This window comes from Lactuca saligna, chromosome 7 (genome assembly GCF_052625555.1).
Source record: "Lactuca saligna cultivar CGN05327 chromosome 7, ASM5262555v1, whole genome shotgun sequence".
In the NCBI taxonomy this organism is placed as follows: domain Eukaryota; kingdom Viridiplantae; phylum Streptophyta; class Magnoliopsida; order Asterales; family Asteraceae; genus Lactuca; species Lactuca saligna.
The window spans coordinates 8,075,952-8,095,357 of record NC_136423.1 but is presented as its reverse complement, the minus strand read 5'-3'; the positions used below and the strand labels follow the sequence as shown (position 1 = coordinate 8,095,357).

Genomic DNA, 19,406 nt, shown 5'->3' with positions numbered 1-19,406 from the left:
TGCAGTCTCCAGCAAGGTGAGGTGAGCTGAGGTTGCTGATCGTTGTAGAGAGCACTCATATGTTTTCAATGGTTCTTGAAATAAATCCTTAGAATTCTCCCTGGAATTTTGTGATAAAGATAATGGTCTACGTGTGTTAATTTGAAGAATTATAAAACAACATGCTTACACGATACATGTTTTATGATAGGCACCCTTTAGGACACACAAAAAATGCATATCCTAAATTCTTTAAATTTTCAGAGAGGTAAAATTATTTTAGGACACACACTTTTCCTTATTATAAAACCAGTGTGTGTCATGGTTCATGTTTCATTAAAAGGTTTTCTTATAGTAGTATCCTAAATATTATTTGATTTTGAAACTATTTATACCGTTGTAATCATCATAAATCACTGGGTTTAATGAGAAAGGTTTTTAATTCATCCCGAAAATCTAACCAAAATATAAAGTTTTACAATTTTCTTATTTATTTATATAAAGTAATATATATTCTTCATATAAGGCTAATAAAATAATATTAAGCATAATTCTGTTTACAATCAATGCCATAATGAAATTGCTTTTTTTGTCTGACAAATCTCATCCTGCGACTACTTCTAAATTCATATATATCTTAGACATGATTTGAACATCAACCTTAAGGAGGAGGGCAACATCTAATATCGCTAGGCTAGAAGCTCCATTGGTACCAAATCGCATAAAAATATAAAAAATTAAGTTGCTATTTTTTTTCAATTAATAATTTTCAGAAATTCCTTTATATTTATAATTCCTAGTTTGTTATTATAAAGTCAACATGTTTCCATTATTGAAAGTTAAAGTTTATTGCCATTATTAAAAATATAATATATGTTTTAGTTATACATAATTTGTCATACAAAAATATAATACATATAAAAAAACTGACTTCTACTATTGGTGTTCATTGTTGGCCAAATTTATAAATGTAGACACAATATAGCATGACTAACCTTTTGTGTTCCTATTGGAAACAAAATTGTCACGAGACAAAAGAATTGCCTAACCCTACTATTGTTTCTGGTCTGATACATGGAGCTCAATGAATTAACTTTATGTTAAAAACATAAACTCGTGTTTATGTTGCATTGTGCATACTGTTAGAGTGTGTTCCCAGACAGTGTTGGATAGTTTTCGATGATGCTTTTACAAAAGCAGTGAAAAAATGGAAAGGAAAATGTAACATATGTTTTGTTTCTATCACTACATCACCAAAGCCAAAGTTTATAGTTGATTAAAGGATGAACTACTTAAATAAATCAAAAGGAATTGATTTAAATCCCATCGTCGTTTGATAAACTGTATTCAAACGCTTCACGGAAGCCTTCGTGATCGTCATGAAAAAGTTCTATGAATTGTGCATAAAAGTCCTTTAGCTTTTGTGGAGGCTGTGTTATTCCTAATTGATCTGATAACCAATCCATGTAATCCATCTATATATTAAACAATAATTAAGATAAAGGGGTCAACATTACCACTAATAAGAGTAGAAGTATAAAACTATAACATCGTAAATAAAGTAATGAAATGGGAAAAATTACTTGATGATTAAGTGAATGAGTGTAGCTCTTGGGGATTCCCCTCTCTTCCATTTGTCTGTAAACTTTTTCTACATCATGTAACATTTCTTTTTCGGATGGCAATAAAACTTTCCCGGATAATGCTTGAGCTATCCACTTTGATTGCAGTTCTGCTGGAAGAAATGTCATACCCTGAGTAAATTTTACAATTATAGCTAGTCTAATGTTAATTTGGTTGTCCATAATCAAATTAAATGGTCTTGTATTAAAAATAAGTATTAGTATACAATGAACTCACCTTGTTAAATAGTCCCACAAATGATAGTTTGGGAGCAAGTTGTGGAGGGAAAACATGTCCATAAGTAGGTGCAACACGATTTTCTTCAACGCTTACAATGCCCTTCATTTTAAGAAAGGGAATATGATATTTGTACCTATAAAAAACTAATTAGATCATTGAAATACATACAAAAGGATGGAAATTCTTGTGGTTCTTACCCTGTACAATGTATAATTGTATCTGCTTTAATGGATACTTCATCTTGAAACGTAACTGTACCATCTTGGAAAACATGATCTATCTAGTTAAATTATAGAAATACATATAGAGTTTTAGTGTTCTTTGCTACCTCCAAATTAAAAAATAAATAACCTTTCTTAACATAAGGATCCATGAAGGAAAGGTCCATATCGCGTGCAACAAATTCACAGTGAAAAAATAAATGTATGATAGAAGGAAATGTCAAATGTTACCCTCGAATGCTGCCATATATTATCGAATTTATCCATTTTTGAGACCTTAGCATCTGGTGATCTTGATGATAAGTGAACTTCTTTGGCAACGATTGCTATTTCTCTTGATATGTCATACGCACTCGACCCACTACCAATAATAACCACAACCTGTAAAGTCAAGTATATTAGTCAAACATCTATAATCACACTAAGAATAAACAGACTTTTGATAAAAATAGATGAACTTATAATAATTAGTTTTTAAATATTTGTTACATTATATACCTGATCTCGATATGGTTCAGGAACTCGATAATTATGAGCATGCAGTTGTTTCTTAGTCCATTCATTCATTCCTGTATGTGTTAATAGATATTATGAAGAAAATTTAGCAAAACCAAATCTTTAAGAACCGAGTATATGCATTAGTCGTGTACAAACCAATCTTGTTTAGTTCAAACTAATTTTTCACATTGGCACTTCATTAAATGGGGTACTTAGCACTATATCCCTTGTTCTTTTAAATATAGTAACATGCTATCTATAACACTTGTTTTCCTGATTCGACCGATTGAAGATTTGAGGATTTCAAAGATAATGCATTGCGAAAAAACCTATGCCACTGCGTGGAAGGTGGCTGACCATCGCGTGACCATATCACTTAAATGAGGTTGAGCCTGATTGGGCATAATGACGTGGTAAGCACTGCGGCCGAAGCCCATGAAGATTAGTGTTTTGTCCGTAAAAGGCATAAACTTAAGAGTTAGGTCATTACCTTCTACCTCCATAATCCTTATTTTAAGCCCTAGCCCCTCTAATCTTTTCATTTTGGTAGAAGGATCAAGGAGTTGTGGTGCAAGCAAGCTAGAACCAGTGAGTGTGCAACTTTCTCTTTAGTCATGGATCTGTATAAGTATTCAAGACACTATCTTTATGTTTCCCCTCTTTGGATCTAAAAAACAAACAAGTTTTCTAATGTTATGTAATTTTTGATAGGTTGGAAGTGATAAAGTATGCAACTGTATCACTCTTTGAGGTCCTTAGTACATCATATGTTTTAGGTCTGAAGTGGTTCACTTGGTTGATGCCATGCATGGAGTTTTGACTCCATTTTCATCATTTTAACCTAAGTTTGGAGGAGGAAATACATTGAACATGCACACCCATAAAGTTATGATTTTCATGTATCAATAGGATGTCATTAAGCCTTCTAGAAAGTATTTGGAGTTGTCTTAATGGATTAAGCTCTTAATGAAGAAAATATAGTTATGGCAGAAACCACGGTGTGACCAAGGAAGACTCGTGACGTGGTGGTGCACTGCAACTCGATTGTTTTCTCGGGACATGGCCAAGGTGGGGTGAAGGACTCACGATGGTATGGTGGCTATTGACCGGGTTGATCGTTGACTTTTGTTGACTGTTGACGTTTTATATCAGTTTGATCATGGGTCAAACTTGAAGGGTTTGGATTGTTGATTGAGGTTTGATATGTGTTTGGTGATAGTTAGTTCATGAGGTTGATCAATACAAGGAGTTGAGAGTATATTTTCCTTTTTCAATAAGATCGTAAATAAGATCTTAAATTATGCTTTGTTACACTTTTTTCGCTATGTCCGGGGAAAATGAATATATATATATATATATATATATATATATATATATATATATATATATATATATTACAGTCCGCCTAAACTTAGGTACTAAACCTCATTAAACTACATCATTTTATTAGCTAAAGATTACAATTAGGGATTCATAATTAACACTTGATGTTGTAGATTCAATATTAAAGCAATAATTTTTATAGGGAAGCAAAAATGTTAACTATCTTTAACCTTCGTGATGGTGAAAAACAGTAACGTTCACTGACGTGAAATAATAAACGATAATGGAGGAAAAAAAACGTGGATGATTCAATGATAATAGAGGAAAGAAATGCAATGGAGAATTGTATATTCACCAGGTGAAAACTGAACCGGTTATATTTACTATGATAAAACAACATAATTTAGAGGTTTAGTATCTAAGTTTCGGTGAGGTTGTAATGTATATTCTCTATCTTCATATATATATATATATATATATATATATATATATATATATATATATATATATATATATATATATATATATATATATATATATATATATATATATATATATATATATATATATATATATATATATATATATGGAAGAGTTCAATAAATAAGCATTATTAATCAAGGAATCAATCCAAAACGTCGAAATTTAAAGCGATCAACAGCAAAAGGAAGAGTTGTCGACTTTTACAATTGACGCGCATGCAAGTTGATTTTCAACGTTCACGATTGGTTATTTGGTTCCTTGTTAATTACGGTTCTCTATTGAACATCTCCATATCTTATACTATATTATAAAGTATATTAGTCATATCTTGAATTTCAAGATGTATAAGTTACATAGTTTTGTGTATAAATCAATTATGCATAAATAGATAAATAATTCTTAACAAAAGTTTAAATATTTGAATTAAGGAAAGTAATAAAGAAATTCAATTTGGAGAAAATGAAAATTTTAAAATATTAAATTCACGCATATAAATTTTTTACATTTCTTAAAGTCGAAACAAATATTAATTAATTTACATCAATAATATAAACACACAATATAAATATAAGGTATAAACATAATTGTAACATACACGTTTTGAAATCTAGTTTTGTAAGTTATAAAAGTCAGTAATATATTATGAAATATTATGTGAAATTAAGTTTTGAGTTCTAACGGATAGTTTTTACTAGAAATGAAGTAAAACTATGTTTAGAATCACTCATAAAATATTGGAAGTCTTGTGAGATTCTAATTAAAAGCCAAATAGGGAAATTTATCGAAAATATAAGTTTTAGAAAAAGTGAAATTTTATTATTCTAAGTTGTAGAGAATCTCATTAGAAATATTTAGGCAAAAACTCGTCAAAATGCGAGTTATAACGAACAAGTTATAACCGAAGATCCGTAACAAATCCGACAAACACTATGTCGTGTAAAAAGTAAGTTTTCGATAAACTATTTTTTAGCGTTAGTGATCTAAATGAAATTTGTAGAACTCGTAAAAATAATCAACTTTCATATAAAGACTGTTTAAATCTGACTTCGTATGAGGAAGTTATGATTTTTCTAAGTTTCGGATTAACAATAGACAGCTAAAAACTCGTAATAAAGATCGAACGATATTTAGCCAAAACAACCTAAACGAGAATTGAATGTCTCTTCATTAGTTGTACAACGGTAAAAAGACTAACAAAAATGGACATCGGATAAAGAAGTTATGAAATTTTAACGGACTTTTTCTATCCCGGCCCGTTTAAAATATAATAATAAAAGTGAATTGAAATTAGCCGACGGAATCTAAACGAAAGTTTTAGAATATATTCTCACCTACGCGTGCATATAAAGAACGTCAAAAATGGAGTTCGTGCGCAAAAGATACGAATTTTTAAAGTTATTAAATAAAAATAAATGAAAAATCGAAGTATTATCCGGAGCCGTACGCCCAGCGTATGAGCTTACGCATAGCGTAAGTGTGCGATTTGGAATCAGCCATGTCTCTCACTCTTCGTCCTATGTACCACGTCCGAAGCTCCAAATCGATGACTCTTCGTAGGTACGCCCAGCGTACGAAGGCTACGCCCCGCGTAGATGGCCGCCTCGGAGTACGCCCAGTGTACCGAGGACTTACGCCCATTGTAATGCGAGCCTCGGACCCCTATAAATCGATTGCAAAGGCAGCCAAATTTGGTTTAGAATCCTTACACTTTTTCACCTTATACTCTCTCCAAATTTACCCTAACACCCCCCGTAGTCCCGATATCAATCCCGACAACCGAAGCAAACCCGGCGTCCCAAAGATCCCGAGAAAATTATTTTTTAGGCGAAACTCTACCTGTGTAAGGCCGGTTTTCAAAAAAAATCCCCAGTTTCATCGCAGAAAGTCATATTTGGAGCCGAAGTGCTGCCAAAATTAATATTTTAACCCTGGTTATTTCAAGGTGAGTTCAATATATAGGAACAATTGTATGTTATGTGTTATATATATTATGTGCTTTTCCATGTTATCATCTTGTGTTATTATTTCTGCTATTTTATAGCAAGGCTATACCTCTGAGCATGAAGTGTATGACATATGCATCACTTGGGTATTGGTATGTACCGTTGACCATGGAGTGTATGACATAGGCATCACTCTCACTTCGGCAATACGCTAAGATAAGGCTAAAAGCCTGAATATTATAGAAAAATGATATTCCTGAGTATTTTCTATGCCAATTGTGTTGAAGTTTTATTGATTATACATCAAGTATGGAAATTCTTATGCCTTATTGTTTGATATGGAAAGCTTTTTGCATGATTCACATATACTTTTGTTGTTCCTTGTTCTTTTTTGCTTCTGCCACATTAAAGTGTGTGTGTGTGTGTGTGTGTGTATATATATATATATATATATATATATATATATGACATAACGTTATATTGTATCTATTATTGAACTCACTAAGCGCTACCGCTTACCTTTCTCAATGTTTACCGATCACAGATGATAAATAAACAGTATGGTAGTATACTGTTGGAAGATTTAGAATAGTTTGTAATAGTACTTTTATACTTCAGTTTATGTTTGTATAAATTATAATATCCTGCGTAGTTATGTAAAATATAAAACTTAGTTGGTTTGTATCCATTCTTTGTAATCAAACTATCAATGTATAATATAATATGTTTTATGAATATGCATGTAGCATGTTTTGGAGTAACAACTGTTGTTAAATTCTGAAAGCATGAGGATCTTTCAATAAATATTTTATTAAAAAATATTAAATTATTATTAAATAATAACTAATAATAAAATCAAATAATTATTTCATCATAAAAAACTATTCAACAAAAAAACTATTTATCGTCATTGCTTTGCGCGGGTCGACATCTAGTGTATATATATATATATCAACTTGCATCTGGGTGGAAATTAAAATTGAAAACGTAATAAGAGCATCTCCATCTCACTTCTATTCTCCATAATTTCCTCCATTTCTTCTCTCATTCCTCTCCAACCCTAACCCATTTTCTTTCCCCATTTTGGAGGAAATGAATAGTATAACACCAAATATGGTGTTATACTATTCATTTCCCCTAAAATGGAGATGAACTTTGAGTTGTCGGTTTTAGTCCCTCGTTTTATATTTTTATATATTTCTGGTTTTTTTACCTACTAATTATTATTTAAATATAATATTTAATACTTATAATATTGTGTTATATATTAAATTATATTAATTAATTATAAATATAAAATTTTCTTTTTGCTTATCAAATTCATATTAAAATTTAAATACATATTGTTATTTTTAAAACACAATTACATATTTTACAAAAGCTTATAATTACGTATTATAAATATAACATTATTTGTTTAATATTATTGACATGAAAAAAATATACTATATATTTGTTAAAATCAAATTAGTAGAAGGTTATATTTGATAATTTATATATGTTAAAAAGATGGAATATATTTTTTGGGGTAAAAAATGAAATATGGTTTTACCTTATTTTTTACTTCATTTTTAAAGGAAAAAATGGAAATGGATTGGATATGATCTAATAAAATTATTGATGATCTATATTCTATAATATAATTAAATATTAGTTAAACTACCACTAATTTGTTATTTACTTGATACCTTGAATGTCGAGAGCCACCCTAGGTTGACTGTTGTGACCATTACAAACAACCACAGCATCAAACACCTCAATCGAGTTTGAACTCGAAGCCGAACTCACCGGAATCCTCTTCCATTCCACTTGAAACTCATATCTTGAACAAATGAAATCAACTCGGGTCACCTCTGAATTGAATCTAATGAGTTTCTTCAATGCAAATTTCTCAGCAAAATCTTCCAAATACCTTAAAAACTCTTCATGCCCCGGAAACATCCGTGGGTCGCCGTATTCTTTCCCTTGAAACGGATAATCTGAAAATCCCATTATTTGACGTGGGCTATTTGTACGTAAAGATTTGTATATTGTTGCATGAATGATTTCTCTCTGTGGATCGATTCCGAGTAAATCCGATTCTGTTCTTGGATCATAGACCCAAACTCCACCCAATCTGTGGGCTTTTTCAAATACCACGACTTCATGGGATTCTCTTTCAAGCTCCCGAGCCGCGATTAGCCCGCAGAGTCCAGCTCCAATGACCGCCACCTTCAATGGAGTTTGCATAGCTTTTAACTTTTTCGTCTGTTTATCAAGACGATCCAACCCGTGATTCCTTCTATTTTCATAGGAAAAAAAAGCATCTTCCAAGTTGCAAGTCGGACAAATAGCTAAATAAAATATTGTTCATTTATTGTTATTATTATTCTCTAAGTCTATTGTTTTAATATATTTTTTTTCTTAAATAACTCTTCCATATTTCTCACGTTCACGTTCACGTTCATAGATCTAAAATTCAATTAGTGGCCCTAAAACCAGCTATCTGGTTCTAGACGCACATCAATTGTAAATTCAAGATCGTGTATGATCTTTTTTATTTTGTCGACATATGAATTTGCCTTCTGTTCGAAAGTGACCCATGTGCATGCATTTTTTACAATCAATCTGGATGTTAAATTTACAATATAATAAATTTACCTTTGTCTATATGTCAATAATAATAATTAAATTAATAATGTATATATATATATATATATATATATATATATATATATATATATATATATATATATATATATATATATATATATATATATATATATATATATATATATATATTGTTAAGTTAAAACTAAAGAACCAATAGTGATATCTGATTTGATCAATTAAAACTGTAAAAATAAAATGATTTTGATTTTCAAAACATTGAATTTAAATAGTTTAAACTAAATTCAATCCGACCTAAACTACAATTGAGTTGTATCAATTTTTTAAGATTTGGTTTTCATTAGGATTTTAAAATATGTATAACTTGTATATTAACAAACTTGAGTAGTCAAATTAAAATCCACAAATTTTGTTTGAGTTTTTGACCAAACACTACCGACGGACAATTCCGTTGCTAAAGGCTTTCAACAACGTTTAGATTTCAGTTGAAAAAACCATTATCGCTAATTGTCACTGAGTGATTCAACATTGAATTAGCGATGACACAAATTACTCAGGGTACTTCTCCATTCTGTCCCTATTTTGTGGTTGATTATTAGTAAATGAACAGTTTTTTAATGTTAACGATGGTCTAGTAAGTGTTGAAGTTGTCATTATAACATAAAAAGAGTTCACAAATGTGATTCAGAACTTATACCCTAAATTCAAAACATTAAAATTCAACTACCAAAATAAATATAAATATTTAATTAGCAAAATAAAAGTTCATGTTCAATTTCAAAGTACCGAAACCCAATCATAAAATCCAAAAGTGCCAAAATATAGTTAGGTAGGTACTCTTGACTATTTCTTGTTTATTGTTTCAAATTCTTCATGATGCTACCTAAGCTATTCATTTCTCATCTAAATTATGATCAACAATAACCTACACAGCAATTAACAATAGTTTACACCTTTTAAACATCAAGCCATATCATTCAATTAATATAGCAACATGCTTTCAACTTGAAATTAAACTATATGAAATGAATAATAGCAACAATTAATTGCAACGTAATTTCAACTTGAATAAAAATAGCAACATTTAATAGCAAAGTACTTTCTACTTGAAAAAAAAAACTATAAATATTTAACTTGAAAATAATTTGATCCTATAACGATGTAAAATATTCCCTCCAAAAGACAATATAAAAAACTAATAAAAGCCGGGTAAAGCAAAATAAAATAAATGAGGATAACAATCCATATACCATGATTGATAGTTTGAAGCACATAAATCCTTAAATTGTGAAGCCTGAAAAAGATGAAGAAGATCTAAAATAAGAAAATTGTTAAATACTAAAAATGAAAAGAAATACATAATTTGTATAAATTAGTATTTTTCTTGTCAAATACTAAAAATGAAAAGTTATAATTTGTGTAAGTGGGTAGGTTAATTCCTTGTGTGAGCTTTAAGATTAAATCATATATCTTGGCGATTTCACTTCTAGAAACCAGGACAATTTCTCAAACATGCTTTGATATAACCTACAAATATGAAATAAATAAATGGACGCATAATCTATAATGTTTAGGGTTATATATATATATATATACACACGAAGGATCATTTGAGAACTCAAAGTTTCCCGAGAACCCGAAAACCAAACCAGGGCCGTTAGATTAAAATAATAAAAGGTTATGATGTTTTGTGACACTTTTGTAAATACTTAGGGAAAAAAAGACAAGGGGGCATCCTAATTAAATGAATCAGGGGTATTTTAGTGATAACATAATTCACTCATCTGATCATCAAGTAAATCACGTAAGCCCCAACCACTCTATGTCTGTGTCTCTCTCTCCCCCCTTCATCCCACTCGCGAATGTTGCATCGCCTCTGAAGATCTCAATCTCATCTCAGTTCCGATCCTTCCAACGAACAATCTCCCAGATGATTTCGATTAGAGAGACCATGGTCCAATCACTGATATGAAAAATCAGGTACTCCAATTTACACAATTTGTCCCAATTGTATTAGCTGTTGCAAACGCATAGCAATTTAAACAATCAGTCCCAATTTATAACCCAAAATGACAATATACTTTTGTTTTTAACCCACACTTGCAGAAACTTGTAGCAGCTCAATTGAACCTTGTTTTTTTTTTTTTGCTAAAAATGTGAAAATATTGTGTTGAATTTGTAAAATATCCGTATTTGATTCTGAATATGAAAAAGAATTGGGTGATTTTAAAGTCAAATTTTTTAATGTGACCACCTTTCAATTCAGATAATTCACTTTGAAGTCTTAAATAGTGGCTGATAAGTGCCCTTTTGGAACAACCTAACACAACCAAAGAGATAGGTAGAAAACAAGCAATAATAACCAAAATGATTGCCTACTTTCATTCTTAACCTTTACTTGCAGATAAGTTTCATTTTTTCACAAATAGCATCATACTTTTGCTTTTTTTCCCACAAAATACATCATAATTTTGTTTTTTTTAACAAAATACCATTGTACTTCCGTTTTTCACAAAATACCCTCATAATTTTGTTTTTTCACAAAATACCATCATACTTCGTTTTTTTTTTTCACAAAATACCCTCATAATTTAGTTTTTTTTTCACAAAATACCATCGTACTTCCTTTTTTTTTGGAAAAATATCCCTCATAATTTCATTTTTTCACAAAATATCATCATACATGTTTTATTTTCATAAAATACCCTCATACTTTCATTTGAAACACTTAGTGGCAACCAAATTTCAATTATAATCACATAAATCATAAACAATCAACAAATTTATTTCGAAAATATTAAAATTGTTAAAAACATCAATAACTTCGAGATTATCAATACACCGTTTGTGTCTAAAACATGAAAAAGGTGAAGTTAATCAAAAAAATATCATGAAGCATCTAGTTTTTCTTATTCTCCAAGAAACAACACATCTCATCATTATGTCTCTTGCAACGATTAATCTGCCTGATACATGAAAAACATAATTTTTTTTAATATAATTATTACAGTTCTCAATCATGAAAATTAATTATTATTATAATTACCTTTCTTTTTGAACAAATAGTAGCATAAGCACTCAATCCTTGACAGTAAGAGCATGTTCATTTTTTGGGGGCTTCTAAAGAAGACTTGATTCTACTTGCATGTTTAGGACTCCCTTTTTGCAGTAGTTGGACCAACAGGATCACGGACAGACAACTATGGCATCATATCTACTTGCAAAATGCCCATACAAGAACTTTGAGATGTATTCTCCAAAGGCATAGATTTATTTCGATTTGCTTGATCGTGTAAAAGACTTATCAATATCGTATTAAGTTTTTGTATCTTAGAAGGGGAGTCCCTTGCTTGTTCAATTAGTTTAGTAAAATTTTAACGAACACAAAATAATGTGTAGGCACTAACTCTATTTATTTATTTCTCCAAGTCCGACGCTAACACTACCCAATTTGCAACTAGCATCAAGGGTCCATCGCAGTAAAATATAGCGACTCGACAGTTATTGAACATGCTTCTTCTTCATCACATATAAGCTATGCTTGCATACAATCCTATTTGTCTCATACATAAAATAGGAACATGTGACACTGACATAATTTAAAGAACGAATGGTAACAATACATGAATATTCTTTATTAACGTGCAATTGCCCAACTCTATATGTTCTTTCTTCTTTAGTTTTGTTAGAGTCTCATGAGTCAAATTGGTAATAGCTTCGGTCCATTATTTTTTGAAAGTATCAAAAATCATTCTAGTATAACATTGACCTGATTTTGCTTTAATTGGATGCACTGAAGAAAGAACCGGCCTTGAGTTCATAGTCTTGAGGTCTTCATCTTCTTCGGCAACCCTTCGTGACTCAACTGATTTGTCGTATTGTACAAAAAATTCATTCAACATGGTCCTCGAGTTAACAAATCCATCAAAAAAGAATTGATAATCTCACTTCGTTTGGTTATGGTCATACCAACAAAGAAAATATCCTTCAAGAAAGGTTTAGCCTAATGTATACGTTAGTTATATGTGCCACTAATCCAACAATTGCTTTCCATTTCATACTTAATACGCATATCTTCCCATGTTGCTTCAAATTTTTCAATGGTGTCACTATTTACCCATTGTCTGTGCTTTTCTTGAAAATCACTGTAACGGGAAACATACGATCAAAGGTGCTCAGTTTCATGCTTCCTGATATGCCATGAGAAAAAGTTTCGAGTCTTTGGAAACACTTTTTTTAATGCATTGCCCATGGCTTTGTCTTGATCAGTAACAATAGCCTTTGGATACTTGTTAAACATACATTTGAGGAAATGTTCAAATAACCATTTAAATGTCTCTTCTTTTTCCATTTCAAGCAGTGCTCCACCAAAAAGTATGAACTGCCAACAATGATTCACCCTAGTAAAGGGAGCAAAAGGAATCTTGAATTTGTTAGTCATATAAGTGACATCAAACACAACATCTCTGAATTTTTTTATAGGCATCTCTTGATCTACCATCAGCCTAGAAGATATTACTAGGATACCCATCATCAAACAAATCCACGACAAAATACTGGTCACTATCAACTAATGTTTTATCTTGAAAATGTTTTACAAGTCCAAAGAACTCCTTTCCACTATGTTGTTTTCGATGCTCAGATACGACATCAACACATTGCTTTGAAGTTACACAAGCTACATTTAAGGTGCTCATTGTATTAACAACCTTTTGAATCTGAGAAAGTTTCAACCTTGCTTGACTAAATTACACCATAAGAGATTTACTTTCTATTGAACGGTGGAAATTGCTATGAGATCGATGCTTCATAACCTTCGTATGTATCATGGTCAATTCATGATTGTATGTTTCATTAAACGAGTCCACCAACTATTTCCCATCCTCCTTTCTTTTTATTCGAAGGTTTGCTTGACATCCGATTCATACATCTCTACGATGTTTTTTTTTCTCATTTTCACTTGAATCATTTTTGTCCATCCATTTGAAACCTTCTTTGTTACATACATATATCTTACGAATATGCTCATTTGTTTTAGGATTTTTAATTGTGTCCTCTCTACGTAAACCAAATAAAAAAAATAATCATTATATAATATATAGGCATCATCGGGTGTATCAAAAACCTTTCCCAATATCCTTTCATCATTAACATCATTAACATCATCTTCATCAAATTCAATGTCCACACCAATACTGTTTATTTTTTCACGCTCAAATGTTGCTTCCACGTAATCATTTGTGTCAATATCTTCGGTTATATATGGTTCTATAGCTTGATTACTTGCTTTAGCTTAACTCATTATAGCCTAGTAGACAACGATGCATATTTCCAAATAGAAGATTTATACAAAATTGTTTTATATTGAATATAATGGAAACATTATACATAAAAAGCACAATAACAACCAATGGAAATGTCTAAAAACAACAATGTCACTTTTAAAATCCAAGAAGAAATATAGATTCATCAGGTAATAAAGAACACTATAAACAGTAGTCTCGAATATTAAATTTTGAAAAACTTTAGTAATCATATCAATGTCAGTTTTAGAAAAACTACTTGGAAGTACTCTTAACCTAGGGGATTTGTAGTTTTCGTAGCATCCTATTTTCGTTTAAATCATATAGTGGCAGCCAAATTTCAATTTTAAATACAAATGAGAACCGAGGATAAAGAACTGCAAAAGTTAAATACATTGGGAAAATAATACATTTTCATCGGATTTAATGCAAATGTAAAAGAGCTCATCCAAAGTTCAATCAATTCTTAAAAAAATCATTTACTAAAGTAAATTACAACAAATTCCAATCGACAATAAAAGATCCAAATTTGAAACTTCACAATTAGTTCATATTGTCGATATTTACTAATCAGATACACATAACACAGGCCATAAAACATGAGATCAGTGACTTAATTGGAAGTGCTCTGGAAAGAAAAAATAGGGGATGTTGCGATTTGTAGTTTTTGAAGGTCTGATAAAACCTAATTCGTTATGAGTTAATTCCAATTTGAATGAAATCGTTATTGGTGAATTTTGAAATCAGTAGATTGTTCTCTCTCTCTCTCACTCTATATATATATATATATATATATATATATATATATATATATATATATATATATATATATATATATATATATATATATATTAACATTTTTACAGATTAGTTACTAATATTTTCATAACTTCGTATTTAGTTATCAATCATTATAAATTTATAATTATTTTATATTTTGTATTAAAAGTAAACAAATTAACCAATTGCCAAATAACCTTTGGTCATTTCTATTATCTTCACATTCTACTAAATTTTTATTAATTTGTTTATATAACTTGTGTGTCTGGATTGGCTTTTTAGGAAAACACATCATGAAAGAGTAATATAATATGCTATATATTAGTGTATTTTCTTTATTTTGTAATAGTTTAGTAGGTTTTTTTTTCTTTTTGTTTGATATTAATTTTTACGTGTGAAATTTTATTCGGTTTAACCAGTAAACTGACTCGATTAAACTGAACGTTATTTTGTTTGGTTATGGTTAAACTTAAAATATAAAAAAGCCGATAAAACCAAAACGATCTAATTAAAAACCGAAAAATAAAACCGAATAACACGACTATAAAATGATCAACAAATGGCATATAAGTAACCCAATTTTCCCTTTCTTGTTTATTTTTTGCAATGGGAGGATTGCACTTGGTGATGGTGAAAGCTTGTAACATTGGAGTATTTCACGAGTTCCCAACTCCTAAGGCTGGAGATAATGATACCACAAGAACCACACTCCCTCCTATGTCATATAGATGTCATGTCAATTTTATCATACTTTTTTGTTGTCTTTGCCATACATAGGTTGTGGTGTACCAAAAAAGAAAGGAGAGAGAGAGAGAGAGGGGAGAGAGATAGATAGAGAGAGGGAGAGAAAGTTGAAGAAGGAAAAGAGAGAAGAAAAAGTGCAACCAATTTCTACCACTATGTGGCCAAATCGCACCCAAAGCCGCATAGTGGGGCGGTATTCCCTTGCCATCATGGTAAGGGCTACCGCCAAACGAAACCCCATCCTTTGAGCCTAATAATGCACTATCATTTATCACATCTCTTTTTTGACACAAATGCATGTAATTTTTTTTGGTAATTGGTCACTCTTTAATTTTAAGAGTGTTACATACTTCTTATATTTGTAAAGTAGTTTTGAGGCTCAAAGAATCATATAAAAAGAAAGGTGTAACGTATTAAAGGTACTCCAATGGAGATAAATTCCATGGTTAGGATTCTTGGTTGTCATGCCCCCTCCCTCGTTTTTCAAATATTTAGGTATCCTTGTTAGAGTAAACTTGTCGTTATCAAAACATTGGAAGCCTATTGTTGAAAATTTTAAATCCAAACTCCCATCTTGGAAAGACAAGGCTTTATCCCTTAGAGGTTGGCTAACTCGGGTCAAAATGGCTCTAGATAGTCTTCCAAATTAATATTTATCTCTAATTTCTTTATCATGACCACCAATGAGAGAACAATTTAGATTTGATTCGACAAGGATTCATTTTGAACATCTGATTACCTATGAAGGTAAATTGTTGTTTGGAGAGCCTCACTCTATAAATTTCTAAGTCTTATCAAATTACAAGACAGAAGTGTTGGTATTTCTTCCTTGACTTGGCCGTTATGTGGTTGTGTTTCGAAAGATGTTGGTTATCTTTTTGCTTCCTGTTACATGGGTACGAACGTTTAATTTGGTCCCTTGTTTGTTTCTGGTGAAGGCATGATGCTCGGATCTCCAATTCGTTCTTCATTAGGCCATCTCTAATAGGGGTTTCATGAAGAGTTTCATGGGCTAAAAAGTGGTGATGTGGCATTGAATGAAGTAAAAATGCATTGTAGTTAGAGTTTATTGAATGGGGGTTCAATCCCTATCGAACAGTGTAATAGGATTTTATTTTTTTTCTTTTTCAATTTAATAGAACAATATATGTTGAATTTTCTTTTCTTTTCTTTTCTTTTTTATTCTCAATTTAATATAACAATTTATATTGAAAGTATCATTTAAAATTTTTTCAACAAAAAAACAATATATTATTATTTTTTATTTATAGTTTATTTTATTTTATATTCAATAATTTAATTTATTATGCAACTTTATATTTTTGTTATTCTAAACAATAAAAAAATATATAAAAATCTTTAAAATATTTAAAAAGATAACATGTTATTTATTATAATACAACATAGTGAAATTACATATTAATAAAACGTTCATAGATATGCTCCATTAAATCATGTCAAAGAACATGATGTACTGCATTATCACATAGTTCAAAATTTCTTTGAATTTGATATTGAACTTCTTCGATAGGTCCTTGATTCATATGTATAGGAGGATCAACATCATCTGACCAATTACTAATTACATTTCTTTCATTTTCTATGATCATATTATGTAATATAATGCATGTATGTAGTATATCCTTTATTTTTTTAGGTTGCCAAGATCTTGGTGGACCTCGTACAATTGCCCAACGAGACTGAAGAACACCAAATGCTCTTTCCACAACCTTTCTTGCAACCACTTATATTTCTTTAAACTTGATCCTTTTAGGTCAACCGTACGTGCAAAAACTTTGAACCATTGTAGCCCATTCAGGATATATACCAACTGCAAGATAACATCCTTTCGTGTATGTTCTTCCATTAACAATAAAACTACATTAATGTCATTGTTAGACGCGACAACACTGAAATATGCATGCCATATCCAAAGGTCTTGGTATACATCTACTTCTAGCATAATTATTGGAAAACCTTGATCACTTTGAGTATATTAACCTTACCATGCAACATGGTAATTTTTCCAAGGCCAATGCATGCGGTCAATACTTCCTAGCATACCACGAAGCCTGCGTTTTCTGAATGTTTTTGTACTAAATTTTGGATTTCATTAGCATTAGGTTTTCTCAAATAATAGCTTGAATAAAACTCATTCACACATCGACAAAACTTTTGTATACATTATATTGAAGTTGATTCACGAATTCATATGTATTCATCAGAAAGGTCACCAGTTGTGCCATATGCCCACTGACATATCGTAACAACGCATTTTTGTAAAGGGGAAACACCAATGTTTCCTAAAGCATATCTTCTTTGTTGAAAATAAATAGAATGGTTAGAAGCACTGTTAACTATTTTTAACAAATAGTTCTCGCCTCATCCGAAATCTCCGTCTAAACATTTGAGGTCGGAAAACAGGATACTCATCGAAATAGTCTTTCCAAAGACGTTTATGTCCTTCTTCACGATTTTTATTTATATATCTTCGACTTTGTCCAGGACGTCTTGAACTTTCAACATCTGATTGTTCTGTTTCCAAGCATTTAAGCTCCTTATATAGTTGTAATGTAGAATTACTTATGAGATGGTTGATTATGAATTCAGAAGCAGAAGTATGTGAGGATAATGATGACATCGTATGAAAAAGAAATTAAGAAATAGTTTAAATTGGTAGGTATGAAATAATCAAAAGGTTGTATTCTTTTATAGAAAAAATATATTTTCTAAATGAAATTAAAATTATATTCAAATGAAATCCAAATTAAAGTAAAATGAAATCCAAATTATATTTGAATGAAATTGAAATTAAAGTGAAATGAATTCTAAATTAAATTTAAATGAAATTGAATTAAAATGAAATGAAATCCAAATTAAAATTAAATTAGATTCAAATGACATTGAAATTAGAGTCAAATAAAATTCAAATTAAAGGCAAAGGCATACAAGATGTTTACCTCTACAAATAAAGATGTCCTATTATATTCTCATCCATACCTACCAACCATCTGATACACAAATCATGAATCCAAATTACTATACACACTTATTATCTTCATATGATCCAGAAAATCCAAACTGCCATCCACAACATCCATGCCCATATACAGACAATCATCCACAACATCAATACCAAAATGCAAAAAATATCCAAAATATGCTTACCCAAATCTAAACAATCATCCACAATATCCATACCCAAATCCAAACAATCATTCACATCATTAATACCTGATATCTCCACACCACCCCTATCAAAATGCATACCCATATTCTACTTGCCCAGATTCTCCCCATATTCCTGAAAATGAGCTCGCACCAACAGAAACTCCTACCAACAAAGAACAAAGAAATAAAAAAAAGTACTAGAGCAAAGAAGAAGAAATGTTGCTGGAAAAAGCTTGGCTACAAATTTCAGAGGACAACATTACTGAAAGTCAACAACATGATAAAGAGTTCTGACGACAAATTATTGTGTACTATGAAAGAAGCAACACATCAAACGTTGCAAGAACTCAAGCCAACCTCAAAACATATTGGCATTACATGAACCCTTTTGCAGTTGCTTATTATCAAATGTATGTAGTGTTGGAAAGTCAACACCTCAGTGGACGGTCTGACGATGATCTCAAAAGTGCAACTTTTGAGCATTATCA

At 30.7% G+C, this 19,406-nt stretch overlaps 1 protein-coding gene across 1 annotated transcript; it reads right to left on the bottom strand.

Moving 5' to 3' along the window:
- Positions 1-1,054: 1,054 nt before the first annotated feature.
- Positions 1,055-8,638, bottom strand: LOC145003846 (flavin-containing monooxygenase FMO GS-OX5-like). Its single transcript, XM_078962751.1, has 7 exons — positions 7,999-8,638; positions 2,562-2,632; positions 2,295-2,444; positions 2,040-2,122; positions 1,840-1,975; positions 1,563-1,733; positions 1,055-1,454 (listed from the first exon to the last, which is right to left on the bottom strand). Exons 1-7 carry the CDS (start codon positions 8,537-8,539, stop codon positions 1,296-1,298), a joined length of 1,311 nt encoding a protein of 436 aa, XP_078818877.1. The 5' UTR covers positions 8,540-8,638; the 3' UTR covers positions 1,055-1,295.
- Between the last annotated feature and the right edge of the window lie 10,768 nt (positions 8,639-19,406).

Excerpts from the sequence above, each read along its gene's own strand:
- LOC145003846 (XM_078962751.1), bottom strand. The coding sequence starts at position 8,539 with ATGCAAACTCCATTGAAGGTGGCGGTCATTGGAGCTGGACTCTGCGGG. Across the intron at positions 2,445-2,561 it reads CTGAACCATATCGAGATCAG|GTTGTGGTTATTATTGGTAG; the intron begins GTATATAATGTA and ends TTGACTTTACAG. Across the intron at positions 2,123-2,294 it reads ATATATGGCAGCATTCGAGG|ATAGATCATGTTTTCCAAGA; the intron begins GTAACATTTGAC and ends TAATTTAACTAG.